The 23,620-nt window shown below is 41.8% G+C and overlaps 1 protein-coding gene across 1 annotated transcript in view; it reads right to left on the bottom strand.

Moving 5' to 3' along the window:
* dpy19l3 (dpy-19 like C-mannosyltransferase 3) overlaps positions 1 to 23,620 on the bottom strand; it is a 58,019-nt gene that overhangs the window by 5,723 nt on the left and 28,676 nt on the right. The window contains 5 exon segments of the mRNA XM_054619077.1: positions 4,986 to 5,118; positions 14,679 to 14,761; positions 15,113 to 15,169; positions 16,446 to 16,557; positions 23,277 to 23,405. Coding sequence (XP_054475052.1) covers positions 4,986 to 5,118; positions 14,679 to 14,761; positions 15,113 to 15,169; positions 16,446 to 16,557; positions 23,277 to 23,405 — 514 coding nt within the window.

Genomic DNA, 23,620 nt, shown 5'->3' with positions numbered 1-23,620 from the left:
TGGGGCGCCGCCATTCATTCCTCCTTTACTGGAGCGCAGCGCTTTCAGTCTCCATTCTCTCTACGTTACATATTCAGTGCCACTTAATCAGTGATGATGATTCAAAGATGTTCACTAGAGTAAACCACTGACGGTTATATTCCCTGCTGCTAAACCTACACAAATACGACAAAAAGAAACTCTCAGCACCTGCAAAGGGCAAAATGTTCCCCTAACTGTGCTGCCAAGCGAGTGTGCCCCTGTGCTATTTGCACATATTTAAATGAGTTAACATGCAGCGACTTGTTTCTATGCAAATTAGCCTAATTGTAAATTTCAGTCCAATTCACAAAGATCTGAGATAACAGCCACTCACAGTTTCAGTGAAATTAATAGCGTACTCAGCAGGCTCTAACCTCCGGTTCTGATGAGTAAAGTCGATGTGGAAGTATCTAAAAACGTTCTCTCTACTGACAAGCTAAGGAAATATGATTTTATAATAGTCTCTGAGAAAATGACTCTACTTCTCACTTGATTTTACCTCAGTAAACATTGTAAACATGAGTTTATGGTCTCAATCTCTAGTTTCAAGTCTTCTTCAATACAGCATGATGTTCATTTTGTAAATTATGGTCCATTTAGAGTCAAATAGACCATAAAGCAAGGTGTGATTTAGGGTGGGCTTACTGTGATTGACAGGTCGCCCTATATAGTGTCTAAACGTCACTCCTCCCCATTCCAAATATGGAAACTTCTGTTCATCGGTTCCCAAATAAACAACATGACGACGGCCAAAAACTAATCTTTTCCACGTATCAATTCTAGTCAAGAAGGGACCAAGTCCAATCCAATCCAACTGTCTCAGTGGTGACTATGACTACTATGTTTAGTTATTTATTAATTTTTTTCAGTTTCATCACAATACTACCATACCATACTTTCAATCCTGATACATCGCATTCCTGGGTGCCACAGAGCTCCATTGTTGTCTAAAAAATATTAAAAACACATCAATGAGCCACACCGTGTGTTCCTTCATTAACATGAACACACATGAACACACACACACAAACACAAACACACACACACACACACACACACACACACGCGCACACACACACACACACACACACACACAAAGTAGTTTATTTTGAGTCAAACCCACATACACTGTCCTGATTCTGCATATACTCACTAGAACACCAAATACGTATTAATCCTCTGCTGAAAAGTAGTCCCCAAAAAATGCATATTGCATCTGGTTTGAGCCAAGCTGTTTTAGGAAATGACGTTGCCTATTTCAGAATTAACCAATTGCCTATATTTGTGACACGTTTTTATGCAGACTTGGAGCTGAGAGTCACAGACAAGTTACGATTCTCGTAAAGTATCTATAGACGGACTTACACGTTGTCGGTTTTGGTCTTTTCATGGGATTTGATCACACCAACGCTATCCTTAAAACCCCAGAAATACACTACGTTCTCAGATGTTCTGAACAAAACATCCCCCCCTAGTTTTTGTTTAGGAGACTGTACGGGAAAAAGGAAGGGTGTGCTGCAGTTTGAACACAAATAAACCTTTTCGACGGTTGCTCCACATTTAGAGAGTGTGCCTGCTGGGTATGTGAATTAATTCAGAAAGAAGAAAAAAAAACCACATATAGTAGTAACAAGAAGAACTTCTTTGTCCACAAATGAATAATTTTGTAGTGAAACTCAAATTAAGCCCCAGATAAGAACTGGAAACATCACTAAGGTGAAACACACCACAACGCACAAACACGCACACACACACTGGGCAGAAGGTGTGCACCAGTGTCGTGGATCATTAATGAGCTCCATGCTAAGCTCGGACCTCGCCTGCAGCTCAGCTCGGCTGACTTCCCGCTGGGAGGCAAAGCCTAGGTTGAGCCACCCGAGAGATGACCCACACATTACTTTCTTTTTATTGTGCAGAAGAAACACACACACACACACACACACACACACACACACACACACACACACACACACACACACACACACACACACACACACACACACACACACACACACACACACACACACACACACACACACACACACACACAGAGAGACAGAGAGAATAAAAGGAGCAGAAACAAACAATAAACAGTGAAGATAGTTTGTAACAATACCTTTCATCTGTTGCATGCGGTCGTGTCTACAGCATCTTCTAGCCTGGATTGCATTTTTGGCATCAGTCTTTGTCAAGCTTTGTATTTCAAAGTCTATGTCAGAGTAACAAAGTTATGACAAAGGGAAGAAAAAGCTACGACGCAAAGAGAATATAGACCAACAAATAAAAACAAAGAAAATTGAAAAAATGAATTATGCCATTCAACAAATAATTTCATGTGTAAAATAAGCAGAATCAAATTGAAAAAAGAAGTATTTAGGCCCTTTGTAATGAAAAACGGTTTTCTCCACTATTGACAGTGAGAACCGTCGACATTAACAGAAAACTAAAAACAATGCTGGTCCACAGTATTTCTCACATACAGTACTGAGATGCACTCAGGTGGGGCGCTACCATTCATTCCTCCTTTACTGGAGCGCAGCGCTTTCAGTCTCCATTCTCTCTACGTTACATATTCAGTGCCACTTGATGGATGCACACTGTGCTCAGTGCGCCTTCTGATCCCATATTCATTCACACAACCTCTGCAGGTCACTGGCCTCCCATCTACAGACAGGTCTCCTAGTCTCTCACGCTAACGAGGAAGCTAACTGAGATGAATGAGTGAGATAACGTTGACTTCAGCACAATAGATTTCTCTGGAGGAGAGAGGCTGCCATTAGAGCATTGGCAAGTTCTGATTCCACCAAAACATGATATCTAATGCTTGTATTTGACTACAATAAAATGGCAACCCAATCAGGGTTTCGTGTGACATCCTGGCCCTATATGAACGCCCCCCTGGAGGGCAAAACAAAGCTCCCTTCAGCTCAGCTTTTACCTTTACGTTAGCCAAAACTTTGTTCAATTGAAAGCATAAACCAAAGAGGAGATAAGGGGGGATGTGCTTCTACAGAATCCCGTCTCAAAAGTGACTTAGCTGTTTTTTAATGATTGACATATGTAGTAGTAGTATTTTGTTGTTGCGCTATATGTATTGAATAACAGTAAATTCCCGCAGCTACTAAAGTAGACACTGTTATTTTGAAGGGGGGGTCGGCGAGTACTGGCGGAAGTGGAGTGGGAGTTTTATTTTGGCAATGACTTTACCCGCGCTTCCATGGGTGGGGCTTCCTCTTTGCCTTGAACTCTCTTGGGAAGGCGATGAGCAAGCAGCCACTTCATCCAGACATTGTTTTGTTTCCACAATTGCAGGTATATGATGGAGGTCAGTGTGGAAGACAAACTCTGAAAAGCCTGTTATCGGTTTAGCTGTTGCTGGACAGACAATAAAAACAATTGTAAAGATGTATTTGAAGTGTGTCTTGAAAATACATTCACAACGCAGAAGTAAAGACACTACACATACGTGTTTCTACATCTTCGTGTTTCCTCTTTTGAGAGCTGATTTAAACACTTGCAATTTAAATGCAATAAAAAGGTTAAAAGTATGCAGAAATAACTACATAAAAATGCAGATTTTAAAAAGTCTACATAAATTATTTGGTATTCCTGTGAGTGTAACTAGTCAGGTCACGATTTAACGCATTGTAAGAGGGACTTTTCAGTTTCACGGTAAAACAAATTATAATTCCACAGTGTTTTAATAAGACTTAGAAACACTGTGATGAATAAATAAATCCCCCTGATTTACTAAACTGAAGAATGAAAATGATCTTGTGAATATAAAGAACAGTTGTCGGATGACTTATTGTTAGCGCCTTTGCTGGCAACAAACTTCAAAAAGAACAAAAAAGGAGGAAAAAACAAAGAAAGAAAGAAAAGCGGCGAGTGCTGCTGTTCTGTTGCATTTTGGAGCACACAGTGAGATGGAGAGGCAGCATACAGTAGCCACAACAAAGTCAATAGAAATGCAAGAACAGAGACAAAACAAGAAAATCTGCTGTGGGCGCCTCACATTTAGCTGGAGACGGAGTACATCTGCTTGAGCTGAAAATGTTTCAATTTCTGTGGAAATTTGTGTTTTTTTTCTTCCCGGGCTTCACTGTCACCATGGATTTAGAGACTACAGCAGAAAGGAGAGGGTCTGGAGGGAAAAATAAATGGAAATCATGGCAACTTCAGTAGTCTGGGCTGTCACGCATCAGTCGTCAGCTAGGAGACTCAAATACTGAAGGCTTGAGGACAGAAGATTGCAGCCAAAATACAGAAACCCTACTCCGATGGTCAAAATGAGCCAACAAATCCCCACATTGCTCTGCTCCTATTCCACCGTGGTCATGGAGCCAAATGAATGGATACTGGGAGCCAGTTATCAGCTCTATAACACCAACCGTAATGCTTTGGTATCGCTAAATATCACGTCATTACATTATTTTCCTGACCTTGAAACTCACTGTGCTCCGTCTACGAGGAGAGACGAAAACATATGGAAGGTTCATTCAATTTAGACATTTGGGTGGAAACTGGGTCTTAGACTTTGTGCTGAGAATAGTCCTCTCAGATCCACATCAGACAAAGGACAAATGTAACCACATATGTTAAGACACATACACATCGTATTCATGTTACTAAAGGTGTATCGACACCTCAATTAAAACCATGTTGCTATATATAAACATATCAATCAATACTATTTTTTTACCTCCATATACCATTCAACCCATACAAATCAGGTTTTATCAACATTTTTCTGCCACAAACATGGCTTCACAAAACCTCAGATTGTAAAGCTTATTTGACACGAATTGGCATTCATGTCAAAATGTCTGACTTTGTAGCTGAGACTGTAACCATCTATTTACCTCAAAGTTGAAATTTTCCGTTTAGTGTGTTTGTGTTATCTTGCCGCCCCTGGTAGTTTGCACACCCCTGTGTGGTTGACAGTATAGTGCAGCCTACAGTACCTGTTTGGTTCTCTCCCGCAGGTCTTTATCTTCATAATGGGGGTGGTTGGTGAGAACTCTGCCTGTGCACAGCTTGATGCCGGCCAGCAGCTGCATGCTGCCCGCAAATACTGCCCCCTTAGGGGTCTTTGTGCTGTGGACAAACAAGAGAGAGAAGGGAGAGCGAAGGACACATCATTCACCGCTCAATAAATATGTACATAATACATACCATAACACATCTTTTGATGAAACACAGTGTGTTTTAGGGCTTTGTGAGAGGTTAGAACAAGAAAAAGGTAGGAAAAAGAAATCTACCACAGAATGACGTTCTGCATTTTGTAAGATTTGTAAAAAGTTTGAAGGTGCATCCAGTCATCAAAAAAATGTTTGATTGAATTTTGCTCTATTTTATTTTCCAGCTTTATTACTCCACATTATTTAGATTCCTGCATTCGCAGCTGTAATTGGGACATACTGATGGCATTCAAAGGTTTCTTTCAGAGATGTGGCTTCGAGGACAGCTGTCTATATCAGGACTAAATACAAAAGCTTTCATTGGGCGGACAAATTGAATAACAAAAAGATGACAAAAGCTGTGTAGTTAGGGTGGCATAAGAGCAAACCTTGAGAGGTTTCATCGTGTTAAACAAGACTAATAGTCTTCAGCCATGCTAGCATCTCAGTGACGCCGTACGCTAAGACAATGGTGCTCTGAGCTACATGCTAACACTAGCATGCTCACAATGACAATGCTAACATGCACGTATAAAGTTTAGCACGTATGAAGTTTGCCATGTTTACCATCTTGGTTTAGCAAGCTAACTGATGAAAGGCTGAGGGGGGATGGGAATGTCATTTGATAATGAACCATAATATTGGACAAATTAACATTTTGACCTTATAACGGTGCAGGAGGAAAAGTCAGAGGATCATCAAAGCTATTACAAATCATCTAATTGTGTCCAGTGTGGACAAGGATGTCTGTGCAAAATTTCATGGCATTCCATACTATTGTGGTGGAGACAAAACCAGAAATGTCAACCTCATGGTGGTACTACAGGTAACGTCAGTGGATCACCAATGACAGAAGATTACATTGTCTGGGAACCACGGATGTCCTTTTTGTTCCAATCCATCAAGCAGATATTGATTTATTTCACAGGATAAGGAAAACTACAAAATGTCATGTCATTCCATCCAATTGCACCAAAAGTCAAATATGTGACGCTAGAGGAACCGTCATGGGTTCACCAAAATCATGCATTTCTGTACAGAATGTCATGGCAAGCTATCCAATAGTTGTTGAGCTACTTCTGTTTCAAGTGGTGGCCCAGCAGGCCGACAGACTGCCATCGCCATCCATGGAGCCATGCTGCTGCCATGGCTAGAAAAATTGTTAAATCCCCTGTGTCCAAAATGACTTAGTCACTAACCTCCTATGTAGAGGACTATAAAATGTCAGATTGTGAAGTAAAAATAATAAAATCCCTCTTTACTTAGGCCATTCTGTTCATCCGGCACACATCAAAATTTATGACCCATGCTGCAGGTTCTTGAATGAACTCTCCCAGAGGACTTTCATGACAAATTACTCTTTTTTTATTATGCGTCATGTAGGAAAGCTGGTAGAGGACCATGGGAAGAGAGTTGCGAGCATCATGTCACGAGACAGCTCTTTGTGAGATTATATAGTTTAGTTGTGTGAAGGTTATAATGCAGTGCATTGACAATAAATATGAGTTTAATTACCATGTGGCTGACTTGATACAACCACATTTGGTTGCATTTCAGCCACTTCTGTTATTCAGATCCAAGTTGGACTTTCCAAGTTGTAATCACGACATGAACGCTAATTAAAAACTGGAAAGTGGTATATCGTGTGAACTCTGATATGACAAGAACGTGGTGCAAGCCTCATTAGTGTTCCATCTATGATTACAAAAACGGTCAACAAAACACACTTTCAGAAAAAATAACATTTTAGACCTGGGAAATATTAACTTTGTATTTCAGGACAGCACTTTCTGTAATGGACCTGAGTGCCACGCATCACAGGAAAAATGTTGTTCAGAAGTGATACGAATTGTATACACATGTCAAAACTCAAAATCGGAGATAACGAGAAAGAGGGCTTTAACCCCCCATTAGAAGTAGCAGAACACACACATGCACTTCATCATAGATAGAAATGCACTAGAAACAGTCCAGCTTCACAGGAATACTGAACTCTAGGCTGCTGTACATATCGTATGATCTGCGTGTGCGGCACAATAATGACTAGCCACAAGCCTTGTGTGTGAAATACGGCCCTTTTGCTGGAGTGGATGTGCACACATGCTTGTTTGTGTATTCATACGGTGTGTGTTCTCGGGGCGGATGTCTGGGTCGACGTCTTGCCCTCCTGACCTGTAGTAGAAGTGGGTCATTTCCATTTCTGTCCGTCTTTTCTCTGTGACTGTGTGAATTTAAGTGTGTGAATTTAATCGCCCACTGCATCCCGGGGAGAAGCTTCCGTTCCCCTCCACTGTTGATTTACATTTAATTCTGTGTTTATATTCTCATATGTAAATGCCAGAAGGCACTGGCATGCGCCCCACTGACATTATAAAAATGATATAATGACATCAATCGAGTATGGGAGTGTAGGAGGGGGGCCTCACTATGGTGCCCTTGCACAGTTACTGGCTTGTTTGTATTTTACTCTTTTGTGTATGGGGCAGTGTTTACAGGCTCATGCACTTTCCTTTTAGAAATGATCATTAGCTCCTGCTGCTCAACTTCAGAAAACACCATTAAGAAGGAGAACCATAAAATAATGAGGGGAGAAAGAGATACAGGGAGTGGTCTGTGAATACTTTTATGACACAGTGCAACAGCGGCAGCCATATTTGATGTCTTCAACTTTTGAGAAACAACAGACCGTTTTCAACACAGACATGTAACTTAAACTGAATTTGAATTTGAATATGTTTAACAATGGATCAAATATTTAATATCATAAGTCTACACATTACCAATTATATATATATGATTACATTATGAACCTGAATGTTTGCATTATATGTGACTTTAAAAAAGCATCAAAACAACACAGAGGAAAATATCTCACCCTGTCTATAAGAAGAAAATCTGAACGAATCCTTCTGTTGTACTTTTTGGCTGTGTGTGTGTGTGTGTGTGTGTGTGTGTGTGTGGTGTGTGTGTGTGTGTGTGTGTGTGTGTGTGTGTGTGTGTGTGTGTGTGTGCAGGGTCTGTGGCCTTACATGTCCAAGAAGCTGCGTAGCTTTTCTGATCATTATTTTCTTCCACCTGCAAAGAGTTTAGCACTCCAGACACACACACACACACACACAACAGAGAGTTAAGTGGTACTGAGAGGAAGTGATGAGGACGCCTAATAGTGAGATTGAGGAAGCAATTGGGAGAGTTCTTATTAATGTGCCAAGCCATAGAATTTTCTACTGAAGTCTCACTTCTGATTGAGAGGTGAGTGTAGTTCAATCAAGGACATCTACCCTCTCACGCTGACGCACTCTCTCTCGCTCTCTCTCTGAGCTTCCTCTGGACAAGTTAGAATGCCATGGAAGACTGACACGCACACGCACAGAGCTGCACTTTCACTGTTCAAGGATGAGGCCAAACGCTGCTAATTTAGACAATTTAAAACGCGACAAGGAGCAGCATGACAGGAAGACAATTAAGGGAGCGGGAGAGCGCGTCGGGCAAAGAGCGAGGATTTCAAAAAATAAAAATGGCGAGTGCACGGTTTCACAGAGGGAGCCGAAAAAAAATTGATTTGTACAGACAGATTGATGCAGAGATGAATAGTGGCATATGTTTCCAAGAGAATGGACGAAGTAATTAGTTTTAATTACACAGACAAATGGACACAACGCAACAGATCTACAGAACAAGTCTGAGCGAGAGAGAGAGAGAGAGATGAGCTCTGTTTGGACTGTACTTGAGTTATCTAGGGACCTCGTGTGAGTTAGGAGCTTAACCTTTATCCAGACAGGATGCAGAATCGAGGCTGCCCGCAACCAGAACAATGACAGCATTGGTCATTGGAACAATCAATAAAAGTGAGCATTGTTTATGTTTTTTAATAAAGGCCGACCTCTCTCAGTGAGAGTGGAAGGCAGAACCAGCCTGATTTTACACAAACCCAATAATAGGCTACTGTCAAAAGAGTTTGTATGACTCAGTTGATTTAGCTGCCAGTGTTAGCGGTTAAGCTAGCTAGCCAGACAGTTCTCACAATAACTGATGTTACATGCACACGAACCCTGGACCAATCATCGCTCAGGACCAGGCTGCATCTCTGGTTCGGAAAAGTAGAGCCAACGCAGAAGTGCCATCTTTTCAATGGCCAGCAGGGGGCGACTCCTCTTGTTGCAAAAAGAAGTCTGATTGTATAGAAGTCTATGAGAAAATTGATCTTACTTCTCTCTTGATTTATGTTTCACAATTAATTAAGGTTAATTAAGTTTTAACTTAAAAACTGATTGGCTGTGAACGAAAAAAACGACTCATTGGAGTTTGAAGTAAAATGGCGTCACTCTGGGTAACCCTTGGCGTCACTTTGGTTTAGGCAACAAAACTTCTTGGTTCGGTTTAGTAAAAGATTGTGGTTCGGGTTAAAATAAGAAACGTAACAAACATACTTACATAACTTTAAACAAGTCAACGTTGGCTTTTGCTTTCACACAGGACACAAACAGCGGTCTCCTGGGTGAAAGTCCTGTGTTTGTTTTAGTACCTATCCACCCTCCTTCCAACCTGGACTTTGCTCTTTATACGACATCACTTGACTTCCGCAGCAGTTCCTCTGAGCATCTAACATTGCTGTGGATCGGTGTACATCCGAGTGACTTAACAGCCCTGTGCGTCTCATTCTGACGCTAAAGGGGGCCTTGTACGACGGTATCAAACGCTAAGGGCCGTGACAAACAGCCGTATTTGATGCCCTGGGAATGAGACCCGGCTGATTAATTTGTATTTTGGACTCGTCTGGTAATCTTTCACTACATTTTGTCAATGTTCGACTCCATTGCTGTCAAAAAATGTCCGCCGAGTCGGTTTTCGAACGGTCATAAGGGTCTTTCAGAATCCACCGACAGACAACCTATTTTCCTGTTTAAGCCAGAGAACTTGTTGGATAAACAGAGTCAGTGTTTCACTCAAATATGCTGACTTTTCATTTTAGCCTGTTCCCTTCTCTGATCAGGTCTCCACGCAGAGCAGCAAGATGAGCCTCCTGAATTTGCAGCAAAACTGCTGTCAAAGCTCTCATTAATAATTTCCACCGCAGCCTTCATAATTCTCGACCACAGATTGTATATCACCCAGAAGAGGAGCTACATTTTTTTGGCTTGGAGTCAGATTTCATGTGCCAATGAACTCCGAACAAATCTTACAAATACCCTGCGATCGTGTCTTTCCAAACTGCGACGTTCAAAATGCAATAACCCACTCCTGGGCTTCTCATCTGTGCTGTGAAATGAGACATGTGAGCTTTGTTCGCCTGTTCCAGCTACAGCCTGCAGTGCTCTGCAGTGAAATGACTGGGGTTCTCTGGGAGCCCTGATAGTCTGAGAAGCAGCGGTTTGTATTTAACACGTGCCTGAGCTTAGGCTGCTCCTCTCCACGCCGCACATGTAACGCTCAGACCGCTTTGAGCTCGTCTGGCCCGGGATCAAGTTCATATGTTTGAAGAGAGCAAGCTAATCAGCCCTTCTTGAGTTTTATTTATGAGTCCCCGTCGATAAGACGCCGCACCGCTTTTTGCAACACAAGTGTGCAAATCAGAAACAAAGGTGGAGATATGGATTGAGGACAGAGTGCGTGGGTTAAATGGGAGCAACATCGGTGACTTTAAAAACTGCACACTCATGATAATAACTCATGAGTTGGAGGCAGTCGAAAGGCCGGGCATTGCTATTGATTTATCGACCGTCCATTTAGAAAGGACTATCGGCCTGCAGCTGGGCTGTGGAGTGGCTGCTGTTATCAAGTGGAAACTTGTGAATTATGGTTGTGCAGAAGTACCACTGAACCTCCGCCAGTTGTTATCGCATTAATCTACGCCGTAGTTCGTCAAAACCTGTGAAGTCTGGGGGTCATGACTGATCGCCCTGATAAGCCCCTCATCAACCTGTCTCAACACACGAGGGACGAGGACATGTATCGATAGCTCTCGTAAGGGACATCTTGCCTCTAATCTAATCAAAATCTCATCGCTGGATCCATCTATGAAACAAATATCTTTATCCTTTTCCTAATCCTAATCCTGAGTTTAGATACTCTTTTTTTATCCATGTTAAATAAACAAAACAGATAACGCATATGTATTTTTGTTCTGGTTTCACATGAAATCCTTCTCTCCCTTTATTAGCCGTACATGATTCATACATGCAGCAACATCCCCCTGCAGCTAAGATTACCATAATAAGTCGTTGACAGCTTTACATAAATGTGCAGGCCGGCCCGGATATATACGTACCCTCTTCTATATGCACGTACCTGTCTTTGTATTCTACCCCTTGTTGCGCCGCGGTTTGAGCATCTCCCATGCTGCGTCCACGCTGAACTAAATTGCCTCGGCCTCCGTCAGCTGGGGAACACCGCGTAACACTGAACCCCCTTCTCCATCTTAACATTTTCATCTGGAATGTAATTAGCGCAGCGGCAAGAAGCTTAGCGCTCAGCCCCGACCAAGGTAACTGTAGGCAGCCCCTAATCCCTCGTAGTCTAATGGGATTAGCTCCGGAGGGGATGGGAACCCATGTCGCACGCACAAATGCATTCAAAGCCCTCAGTCGCTCCTCCTCTACCTTGCTATCCATCTCTCCCTGAGCCATCCCGCTATCTGTCTAACAGGATTAGACCAAAAGTGGCCATTTCTTAAAAAAAAAAACCCACATCTGGTCCACTCAGTGTCATCGTGGTGCTGATGATCGGATGGAAATAATGAGCTTGGAGTTATGATTTATTCAGTGTAGAAGTGAACCACAGTGATAATTGATGGGGAAGACCTAAATCTTAACTGGTTCTAATTTTGGGCACTTTCCTGCTTTTTAATTAGCATTTTGTTTCAATGGAGAGTTTTGGCAGATCTAAAACATTTTGTCTGAAAACATTCAACTGAAGAAAAACCCGAAAACAGCCTCGCTTTCGGAAAAACCCGAAAACAGTCTCACTTTGAAGAATTCTCCCCCGAAAAAAGATAAAATGAATTGTTAAAAAAATAATAACAACCAGCAACGTTACAAACTAGTACTCAGATTTGTGCTCATCAAGTAGCCTGTTAAATTCATTATTAACACAAAGAGAAACATTCCCAACATGTTCAATAACGTGCACAATAACTGGAAGACACTTCTGTTCACGGATGCTTAGAATCCAATCTGTTCACAGCGTTTCCAGATATTTGTGCCTTCACATTTGATAGGCCTTTCATACACGCCCACGTTTTCTGCTCTGCACTTCAGTTCAACCAGCATTGATCCCAGAGAGGAGAAACTCTCTGCTTCACCAAGGAGTTACACTGAGTTACACACAACTACTTCACAGTATCCATAAAATAAGTACTTATATTTTTGACTTTTATATTATCAATTGTATTAAACTCAGGTTAAAGAACCACTGACAAGCTTTTCAGAAGCTTCAACCCCACCCAAGGGTTAATCGTTCTGCTGATTAATCTGCAACCAATCTTTATTGGTGGATCTGGGCTCTAAGTCACACAGGGATAAACATTATTGTTTTACATAGAGGATCTACGTGCATGTGAATAACTCCTGATAACAATCTAAACAGTTGTTACTGGCACTTCAAAACTGGCATTAATAAATGAGAGACTTTGAACCACTTTTGGGATCTTTTTTTTCTTTTTTTGATTGTTTGAGATATTTTCTTCAGAAAGCAATTCTCCACTTCCAAAACTTTGAAGGTATTATTCTGGCGATTGGGCTACAAAATGTGTGCTGCAATTGTCTTTAGACTTTTTTCTCTACCAAATAGAGAAGCCCCGATAACGTAATGATATTGGTGCATTATTGACCCACGTGGCTGATTTGTGTGTGTGTGTGTATATATATATATATATATATATATATATATATATATATATATATATACTTACACACAAAGATATATTTAAGGAAAACTTGGTTGAAGTCAGAAAGAGTGATTAGTATTTCCATTCAGTGTTGTTTTCCCCATTCACCCAAAGATGCACTTCATGGTTCCCTCTATAAATCAGCCTTAACTAAATGACTCATAAACAAGCTTAGTTATAGTGAGTGTGATTTACATTTTTTTTGTCATTATTATGTTCCCAAGATCATCCTCATTGCCAGTGTTTTGCTTTCATTTTGTAAAAAGAAATGGTTTACATTTACACATAGCCTTCATCATTGGAAGTGTTGATTGTAAAAATAAATGTTAATTTGATCCACATTATTGAGTCTTTTTTCATTGTTCTCAATAAGGAGAGCGTATGCGGCCGCCTAGAGAAAATTCGCTGCTCCCAGAGTCCTTTTTTCTGAGCGTTCTGCCTTTTTTTTGTGGGCCTGCTCCGAGCCGCTTCAAGCTGAAAATCTCTGAACATTTTAGAAAAGCACTGGGTACGTCACTGTAGAAAATGGAGGAGAACTGAACTTAATATTTTCGGGCTCACACTATCATGACAAAGACCGAAAAGCCCATTTAGGAGCAGATCGACAGGGCGGACACTGAATGTTGCTGGTGGGTGTTGTACTTTCATCACCTTGAGCCTCGTCTCGTCTTGCTCCAACATTTCGGCTGTCAGATTGAGCGGTGACAAGCTCAGTCGTAGTGAATAGGGAAATGTAAAAGAAATAGATAAATTGATAATAAAAAAAGTATTGGCTTTTCTAACATACAGAGGTGGCTAGAGTGGTGATATGTTGTCAAGATATTGTGGTCTCTGAGCACTTTTTCGATGGAACGCTGGGATGAAGAGCTGCTCAACCCTACACATGAAAGAATGATCCAAGTATATTCCTCACAGTGAGGCATACAGCTTATTATATGGGCCTTTAAAATCAGTACCAGTCGACCTCTAGTCTGACTCGTGTTCACCTCAGGGGGAGGGTTGTAAAACCAGCTCGGCAGACACCTGTTGACCCGTTGACTCACTTTACTGTGCTGGTCTGAACAGAGTTTAAGGGAGAAAAAGTGACAAGAAGCCACATGTGACGTGACGTGTCCTTGGCCAGACGTTAGTGGTTGCATAGTGACATGGTACCGATGTAGACTGCCAAGCCCTACGCCCCACATCCACACACGCACAGATGTGCAAAACACAAAAAACACACACACACACATACACACAACATGATTGTGATTTGGAGCCATTCCAAATCACAGCTCCACCTCTGATCCCATCGCTGTGACGCTGCTGATGGAGAAGCCCGGGCCACCGAGACCCTGAGGTGGGCACAGCCCTGCCAACAGCTGGGTCCTTTCCAGCACCCCTGAGTCTTACTCATGGAGACCCGTCGGCTCTCATCACTCAGCGGCCACACTCCCCACACAGACACACGCACACTCTCACAGACTAATCAAGGACATCAGGCAAAGTGAACCTTGATCGGTGGAAACGAGCTGATCAAATTTGCTTCAATTTGATGCGTGAGTGTGTGTGTGTGTGTGTGTGTGTGTGTGTGTGTGTGTTTGTGTGTGTACCTAATCCAGGTCATGAGCTCCACAGTGTCTGGATCGTAAAACTCCCTCAGTTCTGATAGCTCCTCCATCAGCTTAGGCCAGAACTAGAGGGAAAAGAGACAGGTGATGGAGATTCCTCTGTGAGCACTAATAAAGGCCATAAAGCCGAGCATCAAACCCAGGGCTGTATCTTAAATAACATCTCATTACTGCACTGAATACAACAGCAGCCACTTAGACTCTTCTGACTGAGAGAGATAAATAAACGGGGATGCAAACATTCCTGGTGTCCTGTTACAATCCAATTGCTTGTTATCATTTTCTCCCCGCAACTTCCATTACAGGTTTTTTTTCCCTTTTTCTCCTGTCGTTGCACGCAGATTTTTTTACAAACAGCTCTGTAGTGAGACCAACTATACAGAAGATAAACACAGGGCGCAGAGAAAATGGCATACCTTGTAATACAGACAACCGATCATCAGCAGCGGGACTGCATGTCTGAGGAGCCTTAACTGCCAAATGAGAGAAAGAAAAAAAACAGCAGTGAGGAAATGAGAGCATACGATCGGGAGAGTGAGAGTCAAACGGAGAGATATATACCTCAACATGAAGAAGAACACAGAATGAGATAACGGGGGGAATTAACAGACAGACAGGGCAGCATTGCTCACAAGTATCACTTCTCATCTGAGCCAAAATGCTGTTGTTGTCATGTTATGACCACACTGACACCTAGTGGCCTCACGGGCAACGTCGTCACGAGTCCGGAGCAGAGGCTGTGGAGACACGTGCAACTAACCGGGCATCGAGCAGCTCAGAGCGTAGAAAATGGGGGATGCGGGACAAATGTTTAAGTGTCCCACTATGGTACTGTCTAAGTTACAGCATGCTCCATGGAGACTGGTGATGGACATAATGATGGTCGTCACTAGAACTTTGTATCAAACCTCAATGCTTTCTGAGCACTGACCAGAATGTCATGTAATATCAATTTAATGTCCGTTTGCTCTGATAAATAATCACTTATTTAAGACAGGATTTAGTTTGGGGAAAGTTCTTGTAGTGCTGCTTCTGTTACCACTCTGATGCTCTCAGGTGTTTGGTATATTTTGTTACATAAAAGCACTGTGTTATGGCCAAACGTGGGTATGTTCCTGAAACTAAGATACACAGACATTGGTGTTTGTGTCGAAACAAATGAAGTGAACATTTCAAAGTGGTCAAGGTTAACACTGTCAACCTAAGCAAAATGTTCTAATAGTTCTGTACTAAGTATATACTATATAGTCATTTTTACATATATGATGAAATAGTGCTTTTTTATTTTTGGAATAACATGAGCACTAATTAGGAGTCATGTGTTGAGCTCAAAGAGGCTAAATGCGCCGTAGAGCAGATGGGGACTTGAGGCAGGTGATGTTTTTTTGCTACCAGCTACATCTTCCACATTACACACAACAACAATCTGGTCTGTTGTTAAACCGAAAAAATGCAGCTTTAAAAGCTTTAAAAGCAAATGTGTGTAAGTGAGCTTTTGATTTCGACGTACGAAATCAAAAGCAGGAGAGGCAATTCTCCCAGGATTTTTTTTTATTCTTCCTTCAAAGACGACACATACACAAAATTGTGAAATCAAATCAAACTGAATTGTAAATTTGGAGAATCTTGTCACCCTTCATGTGAATAGAGTTTTCAAAGACATTGCATCACTCTGCTAGTGCCAAAGAAAAAGAAAAACAGTGTAGCAGATGTTTCGGAGCTGGAAGTGCAGCTGTTTTGAGCTCTTACCAGAACTTTACTGTTGCATCTGAGAGTGTTGAGAAGCAGAGTCCACAACTCCTTCCCACACACACCGTAGGCCGCGACTGCACACATATGGCCCGTCCATATATACTTCATCCTGAGTGGGAGACAGAGGCAATAATATCATGCAAAGTTGGCTGTTAAAAAGTTGTTTTTAAATGTCTCACCTGGATAAATTTCCACTTACTATTTATGCTGGTGTGTACGTGATAATGTGTGTGTGTTTTGTAATGTTCTCCATGACACAAGGACAGACAGATTCCTCTTTAATTTTGATGCTTGGGCTTTAGGGTGTTCCCGAAAGCCAGTAAAGAACATTACATTCAGAGAAAGAGAAGACAACCAGATTGCAGATTGTCTTTAGTTTAGTGGACGACTTTGGCGAAACGGTTCCGGGGTGGTTAGACTTCATTTAGCGTCTTGAACACGGCATTTAAAAAAAAAAAAAAAAAAAAAAAAAAAAAAGAATCTATGTTCTGATTCAAAGCACATGAATTAGAGTTCCAAACAGATGAGAGAAGGATTGAGTGAACAGCAGGGAGAAGACAGAGGATGAAATGAACTAAAACGTTGTTGACAGGTGCAGAGATGGAGCCGACAGAGAGAGAGAGAGAGAGAGAGAGAGAGAGAGAGAGAGAGAGAGAGAGAGAGAGAGAGAGAGAGCATGAGGAAGTGCCGCCTCACAGAAATAAATCTCAGTGCTTTTTTTAATGCAAAGGAGCTGTCTGACAGGAACGCATAGCTTTCTGCACTCTTGGCCTTTCGCTCATCAGCATTTGAGAGAAAGTGCTGAAATCAAAAGTGTCAGTTTTCTGCACTACCTGCTGCTGCATGAAAAGGCTCTTGGATTGTTCTCCCTTTGCGTGAATTCAATCGGTGCTTTAATTCCTGACTGTGACAGGAATGCATTGTAAGATTTCTGTGTATATATATATATATATATATATATATATATAAAATGTGCAGTAAATCACATGCCATTTCAAATGTCTCACAAAAACACAATGTATACATCACCGACAGAGTAACCCAGCTGCTAACGACACTGCACTCAGAATCGTATTGAAATGAAGCTGCATCCAAATATTCCCCCTTTGTTTTGTTTTTTGACACAGTACTAATTGCAAGCTTCTTACAATACAGGAAAAAATAAGTGATGAATCCAATTTCCAATCTCCGCGACTTTTCTACAGTCCTAACTAAAGGGCCAAACGTTAAAGGCAATTATACTTTCACATAATAGATCACGCATGTCGAGAATTGGCCGCATGTGTTTGCAGCATGAAATGTGCTCACCCCGAGAAATGTGGTTTTATTTGGTCCAAACTAAAAGCAAAAAACTACTTACATGAAATGTTAACATACATCTATCCAAAAGTCTGCTACTTAAGAATGTGAAGATCTTCAACGTGTCAGCTAGTTGGAGTAGTGCAGGAATCGTTGCTCAAGCAGCACAAATTGTTAATGTGATATACTCAATAAATAAATGAATAAGCAAAAGCAAAAAGAAAAGCGATGCGTGCGTTTTGTATTCACCACTTTTGCTATGAAACCCCTAAATAAGATCTGTTGCTACCAATTGCCTTCAGAAGTCACAACATTTGTTAAATCATGTGAAAATTAAAGTGTCACAAAATCTGTCACATGACTATTAAAACCATTATTACAAAATGGAATCTATGGCACCACAACAAACACGCAGAGAGAGGAACCGATACTGGAGACACAGAGACCAAAGACAACACGTTTGGAGTCTCCTACATGCCTTTTGGACGACTAGGTCGTAATGCAATAAAATAGGAAAAACGCCAGAGGGAGTAAATACTTTAACAAGGCACTGAAACAGGGTTTGCCATTTTATCACAGAGTATGGTTGTAATAAACACCACCAGGGAACCACCTATAAAACCAGCCATCTACAAGCAATCTTATATTATTAATAATTCATAATGCCCTTGAAATAGCTTGTATATATGCCAGGCTTGTATACTGGCCTGTAAACATCCTTAATTAACCACAAGCGTTTGCAAAAATACTATTTTATCAATGATGATAATAGTTACTATCAGACAATTTCCCCAAATTGTAGCCCGAGTGTTGGAGCAACATCATCTGCAGAATTTCTGGGGGGGCCCCTGTACCATAAATGACTAATGAAATGCCCATTGTGATTACTGATAGTCATCAATTCAACAAATGTAAAGGTTTTTTTAAACGGAAGTCAGAGAATATCTATTGGCTCCAGGGTTTGTGTGATCATGCTGTATTGAAGAAGACTTGAAACTAGAGATTGAGACCATAAACTCATGTTTACAATGTTTACTGAGGGAAAAAATCAAGAGAGAAGTCATTTTCTCATAGACTTCTATACAATAGGAGTTATTTTTGTAACCAGAGTCGCCCCCCTGATGGCCAGTAGAAAGGATGCAAGTTTAAGGTACTTTAGCACTGGCTTCACTTTCTGACCAGGAAGTTGGTGCATGACTGAAATGCACTTGTGGCCGACCGGGCTATCTAAACAGAGCAAACAGAGGGAGAGTGACTTCAGTCTCTGCTCAGGTAGACATTACTCTAGGGCTGTTACACCGTTTATTGTGAAAGGCCTGCACTCATTCTCAACATTGGAGTCAAAGGGATTTAGGTAACAAGTCAGTCAGTGTATATTGAGTTGTTTGATGCATAGTTATTAATAAGGGGAGCAGCTGTGTTGTTATAAGTTATAACACTAACTTATAACAAAACAGACTAGCAGCTTTTAATAAAGCAATGTCATTCTTTTTTAATTAATTGTCTTTTTTTCTCACAAAATAATAAAATAGAACCGATAAATAGTATCGATAAGGAACCGAACTGATAAGCAGTATCGATAGTAGTACTAGTATCGATAGAATCCTAACGATACCCATCCCTAGTGGATGGAGATCATATTTGTTTAAAACCCAGCTTTTAAATGAAAACTAAGTAGTGTACACAGGGCCTTAACACCTGGTTAAAAAGCAGTGTTTTGTTGCCCTCTCTGGTGGAAACTTTAAAGACATCTAACAGTGATGTCACTGGATGCTGGAGTACTTATCAATTTCACTACAGCAAGGTGAGTCATTAAACCAATGGAGGTCAACAAAACAAGATTTCTGTGGGTTTTTGCGTTATATTTAAAAACACACAAAACTGAACTCTACAATATCCGGAAAAACATCAGAAAATGTTCAAAGGAACACAAAAAAATGCTTTGCAGGGAAAGATGGGGAACACAGAACGGTAGATGAAAAAAACAGCGACTGCTCTGAGTGAAAGATTAAGGCATCTACAGCTGAGGTCGAGGGCCGGCCAGCCAACATTGTTTGCCAGTCATAGTTCTGGTGTGACCAATAAGAGCAAATTTGTCACGAGTCAGCATGTCAGCAGTAGCAGTAAAAGCTGCCAGCTCAGAGAGCGGAGACATTCTGGGAATTAAGAAGAGGTGGCTGGATATGAAAGTCGCCTGCAATGTTTCTATTCAATGGTAAAGCCGAGGTGGCAGCGTTGGAGTCGGGGCTCTGGAGTCTGGCATCTATAACTGGGGCCTCAGAGGGAACCTGCCAGTGGATGATGCAGTTAGGTGAACCACAGAAATGGGTCACAGGGTTTGTGTGAGACAAGAGAGAGAGGCAACATAAAACAGGAAAAGGTTTGTGAGGGAAGGCTAATGAGGCTAATTGTGGGAAAGGGAGCAATACACAGGGTGAAATATCTTACAGTACAGAAAAAGTGCCAGATAGTTTTTATTCTCTGCTTTTGAATACAGTTAAATAAACAGTAACTTTCATTTTGACCTCCTGACTTTGCGTGGTGAAGTGGCATCGTCATCTTTTCGGTGTCGGTTTACAAATTATCTCGTGAGGGTGCTTTACCTACAGCGACTCCTAACACCCAAATAAACTGTGTTAAAAAAAAGAACCAGAGGTTTTGTGACCACAGTTAACTGCTTACTAAACCCCCCCCAAAAAAAAACACAGGCACAGCAGGTTGAGCTTTGGATTTGTCCACATGCAGTAGTAGTGTTCATGGGGCTGCAGTGAGAGACACTCTGCATTAAAGCGTGTGGAATGTGGCGTCTTTTTTCTTGCCTTAACAAAGACAGAAACACAAAAGCAAAAGTGTAAAGATTGGATTGAACAGTGTGTTTTTATATGATCTATCGTAAACTGCTAATAGCTGTTGTTTGGCACAAGTAGCTTACATTCGTGTTACATCCAGAGCCAAAAAGCACATTTTGAACTAATCACATTGTTTTTGGGGTTACAGATTACGTCTTATTTTATTTTGCCAACTGAATGGTGTGCTTCCAAAGAATAACATTAAACAGATGGTGGATATGGGTCTGGCTATTCAGGACTAGGCAGCAACAGACTCTTGTTCAGTGTGCTAACCCAGTAGCAGAAATAGGCCTATTTAAGTGTTATTTTTTGTTGGAACAATGGAATGACTAACAAAGACAGTTTTCTTAATTTATTTTTCTGTCAAGTTTGAATTAAGTGTGTTTTGAACAATGAGGCAATTAAGCTAGTCTCATTTCGGTGAAAGAGAGAAACTTGACTTCAGAAGGCGTGCAGTTGAATGTTTAGGTAAATATTTCTTAAGAGCTGCAGGTACCATTGGTACTGGCCGGGGGGGCTCGGGACTTATATATGAAAGGACGCAGTAAACTCATTATCGATGGGATAAGTTAGGGATAGGGAACGCACCCTATCCCTAACTGTCCAGGGAACGCACCCTATCCCTAACTGACCAGGGAACGCACCCTATCCCTAACTGTCCAGGGAACGCACCCTATCCCTAACTGACCAGGGAACGCACCCTATCCCTAACTGTCCAGGGAACGCACCCTATCCCTAACTGACCAGGGAACGCACCCTATCCCTAACTGTCCAGGGAACGCACCCTATCCCTAACTGTCCAGGGAACGCACCCTATCCCTAACTGTCCAGGGAACGCACCCTATCCCTAACTGACCAGGGAACGCACCCTATCCCTAACTGTCCAGGGAACGCACCCTATCCCTAACTGTCCAGGGAACGCACCCTATCCCTAACTGACCAGGGAACGCACCCTATCCCTAACTGTCCAGGGAACGCACCCTATCCCTAACTGACCAGGGAACGCACCCTATCCCTAACTGACCAGGGAACGCACCCTATCCCTAACTGTCCAGGGAACGCACCCTATCCCTAACTGACCAGGGAACGCACCCTATCCCTAACTGACCAGGGAACGCACCCTATCCCTAACTGTCCAGGGAACGCACCCTATCCCTAACTGTCCAGGGAACGCACCCTATCCCTAACTGTCCAGGGAACGCACCCTATCCCTAACTGTTTGCACCCGGTGGTCAGCACATTGCCGTGGAGCTAACAGCTCAAGTTAATGGAGGTTGCATTGAGTTTCATTATAATGAGTTGGAGCTCTATTCAGTAAAACTTTGTATTAGGCAAAGGTAAATTATGCTCAAATGTAATCTTGTAAAATGTAGTTTTTTGGCAAGAAACCTGAATAAATACAGTTGTTTGAAGAAGATTATTTTACAGCAAAATAAAATAGATATTAGAAGGGGAATAATGATCAGGGGGCAAGCTTCAGCTCTGAAAAGTCAATCCAATGCTGAAGAGTTTTAAGCTTGCATTCTGTCTAATGGCCAGCAGGGGGCAACTCCTCCAATTGTATAGAAGTCTATGAGAAAATGACCCTACGTCTCTCTTGATTTATTCCCTCAGTAAACATTGTAAACATGAGTGTATGGTCCCAATCTGTAGTTTCAAGTCTTCTTCAATACAGCATGATGTTCATTTAGTAAATGATGGTCCATTTAGAGTCAAATAGGCCATGAAGCGGAGTTTGCTTTGTGATCGACAGGTCACTACCAGATTCTTTACGTCACTCCTCCGCAGTCCAAATATGGTCACTTCCGTTCACTGGTTGCATAAAAACAATATGGTGACGGCCAAAATGCCGAACTGGAGGCTTCAAAACGGCAGTCCACATACTAATGGTTGAAGTCACATCCACTTCTTATATACAGCCTATGATTATAACCTTTCTAACCTCCATACATTATAACATATATATTTTACTGTTGTATCCAACTGGGTATATAGAGTCTTGGAATTTCACTGATATTAGTAATGAAAAATACATTTTTAATATCCTGAAGCTAAGCTTCCAACTGTGTTTTTTGGAACAAAAAAGTCTGATCTTACATTGTTCCTTATGATACTTAAATCATCAGGACTACCAAGCCTTACCCTGCAATACAAGACAAATGCTGTTTCATTATTTCCATGTCTTCTCCTGGCAACTTTTTTTTGAAGAAACTGGGCTTTAGCCTCAGTTTAGCCATCATTAAAACCCCTTTCACAAGATTGTCACTTCAAACCAAGGCAGACAAAGGGGGACGGGGCTAAGCAAGCGATCAGTTGTATTCTTGTGTTGTCTTGCGTGGTGCAAATTAACTACAAAACACGAACAGCGGTTCAGCAGTCACTCGCTGCTCAGACAGGCAGTGTGTGGCGGGCGTAAGCCACCGTGGGACGGTGCTTGGAGCGGAGGGCTGATCAAGGCTAAAGTGGACCACTCAGACACTTGTTGAAAAGCATTTGAGAGGCACTTTCCCAGGATTCCAAGCATCTGCTCACGACCATGCACAATCAAGAATCAAGCCAGCCCGAGAGGAAAAGTACATTTCAAGTGCCTCTGTCTGGGAATCAAACCAGCGTGCCTACTTAGGATTGCGTGCCATTCCAGGTAATGCGTGTTCACGATCCTGCAATTACGCGAGCTGACCTCATAGTGCTGAAAGCCAGGAGGCCGTAGAACAGGGTGTGCAACAGATTGTAGGCCACGTCTGGACGGAAAGCCGCCGCTCGCCCGTCTCCGCCTCCTCGCCTCTCCTCCACTGAACCTCCTTTAGGTCTGCAAACAAACATAAAACAAACAGGCAGTGAGTCAAAAGACAGCAGTGATACATTAAACATTTCAACCAGACGCTCGAGAAGAGAGGCAGGAGGGTAGGTGGGTGGAATTTATATTATTCAGATTATTCAGATTTTAGTAGCTGTTCTTTGGATTTCATTAGCTGTTTATGCACAAGTGGACACGCAACGATGCACACCCACGAGCGCTTGTGT

Source organism: Anoplopoma fimbria, chromosome 2 (assembly GCF_027596085.1).
Source record: "Anoplopoma fimbria isolate UVic2021 breed Golden Eagle Sablefish chromosome 2, Afim_UVic_2022, whole genome shotgun sequence".
Taxonomy (NCBI): domain Eukaryota; kingdom Metazoa; phylum Chordata; class Actinopteri; order Perciformes; family Anoplopomatidae; genus Anoplopoma; species Anoplopoma fimbria.
The sequence above is the reverse complement of the archived record's forward strand: the minus strand, read 5'-3'. Positions and strand labels throughout refer to the sequence as shown.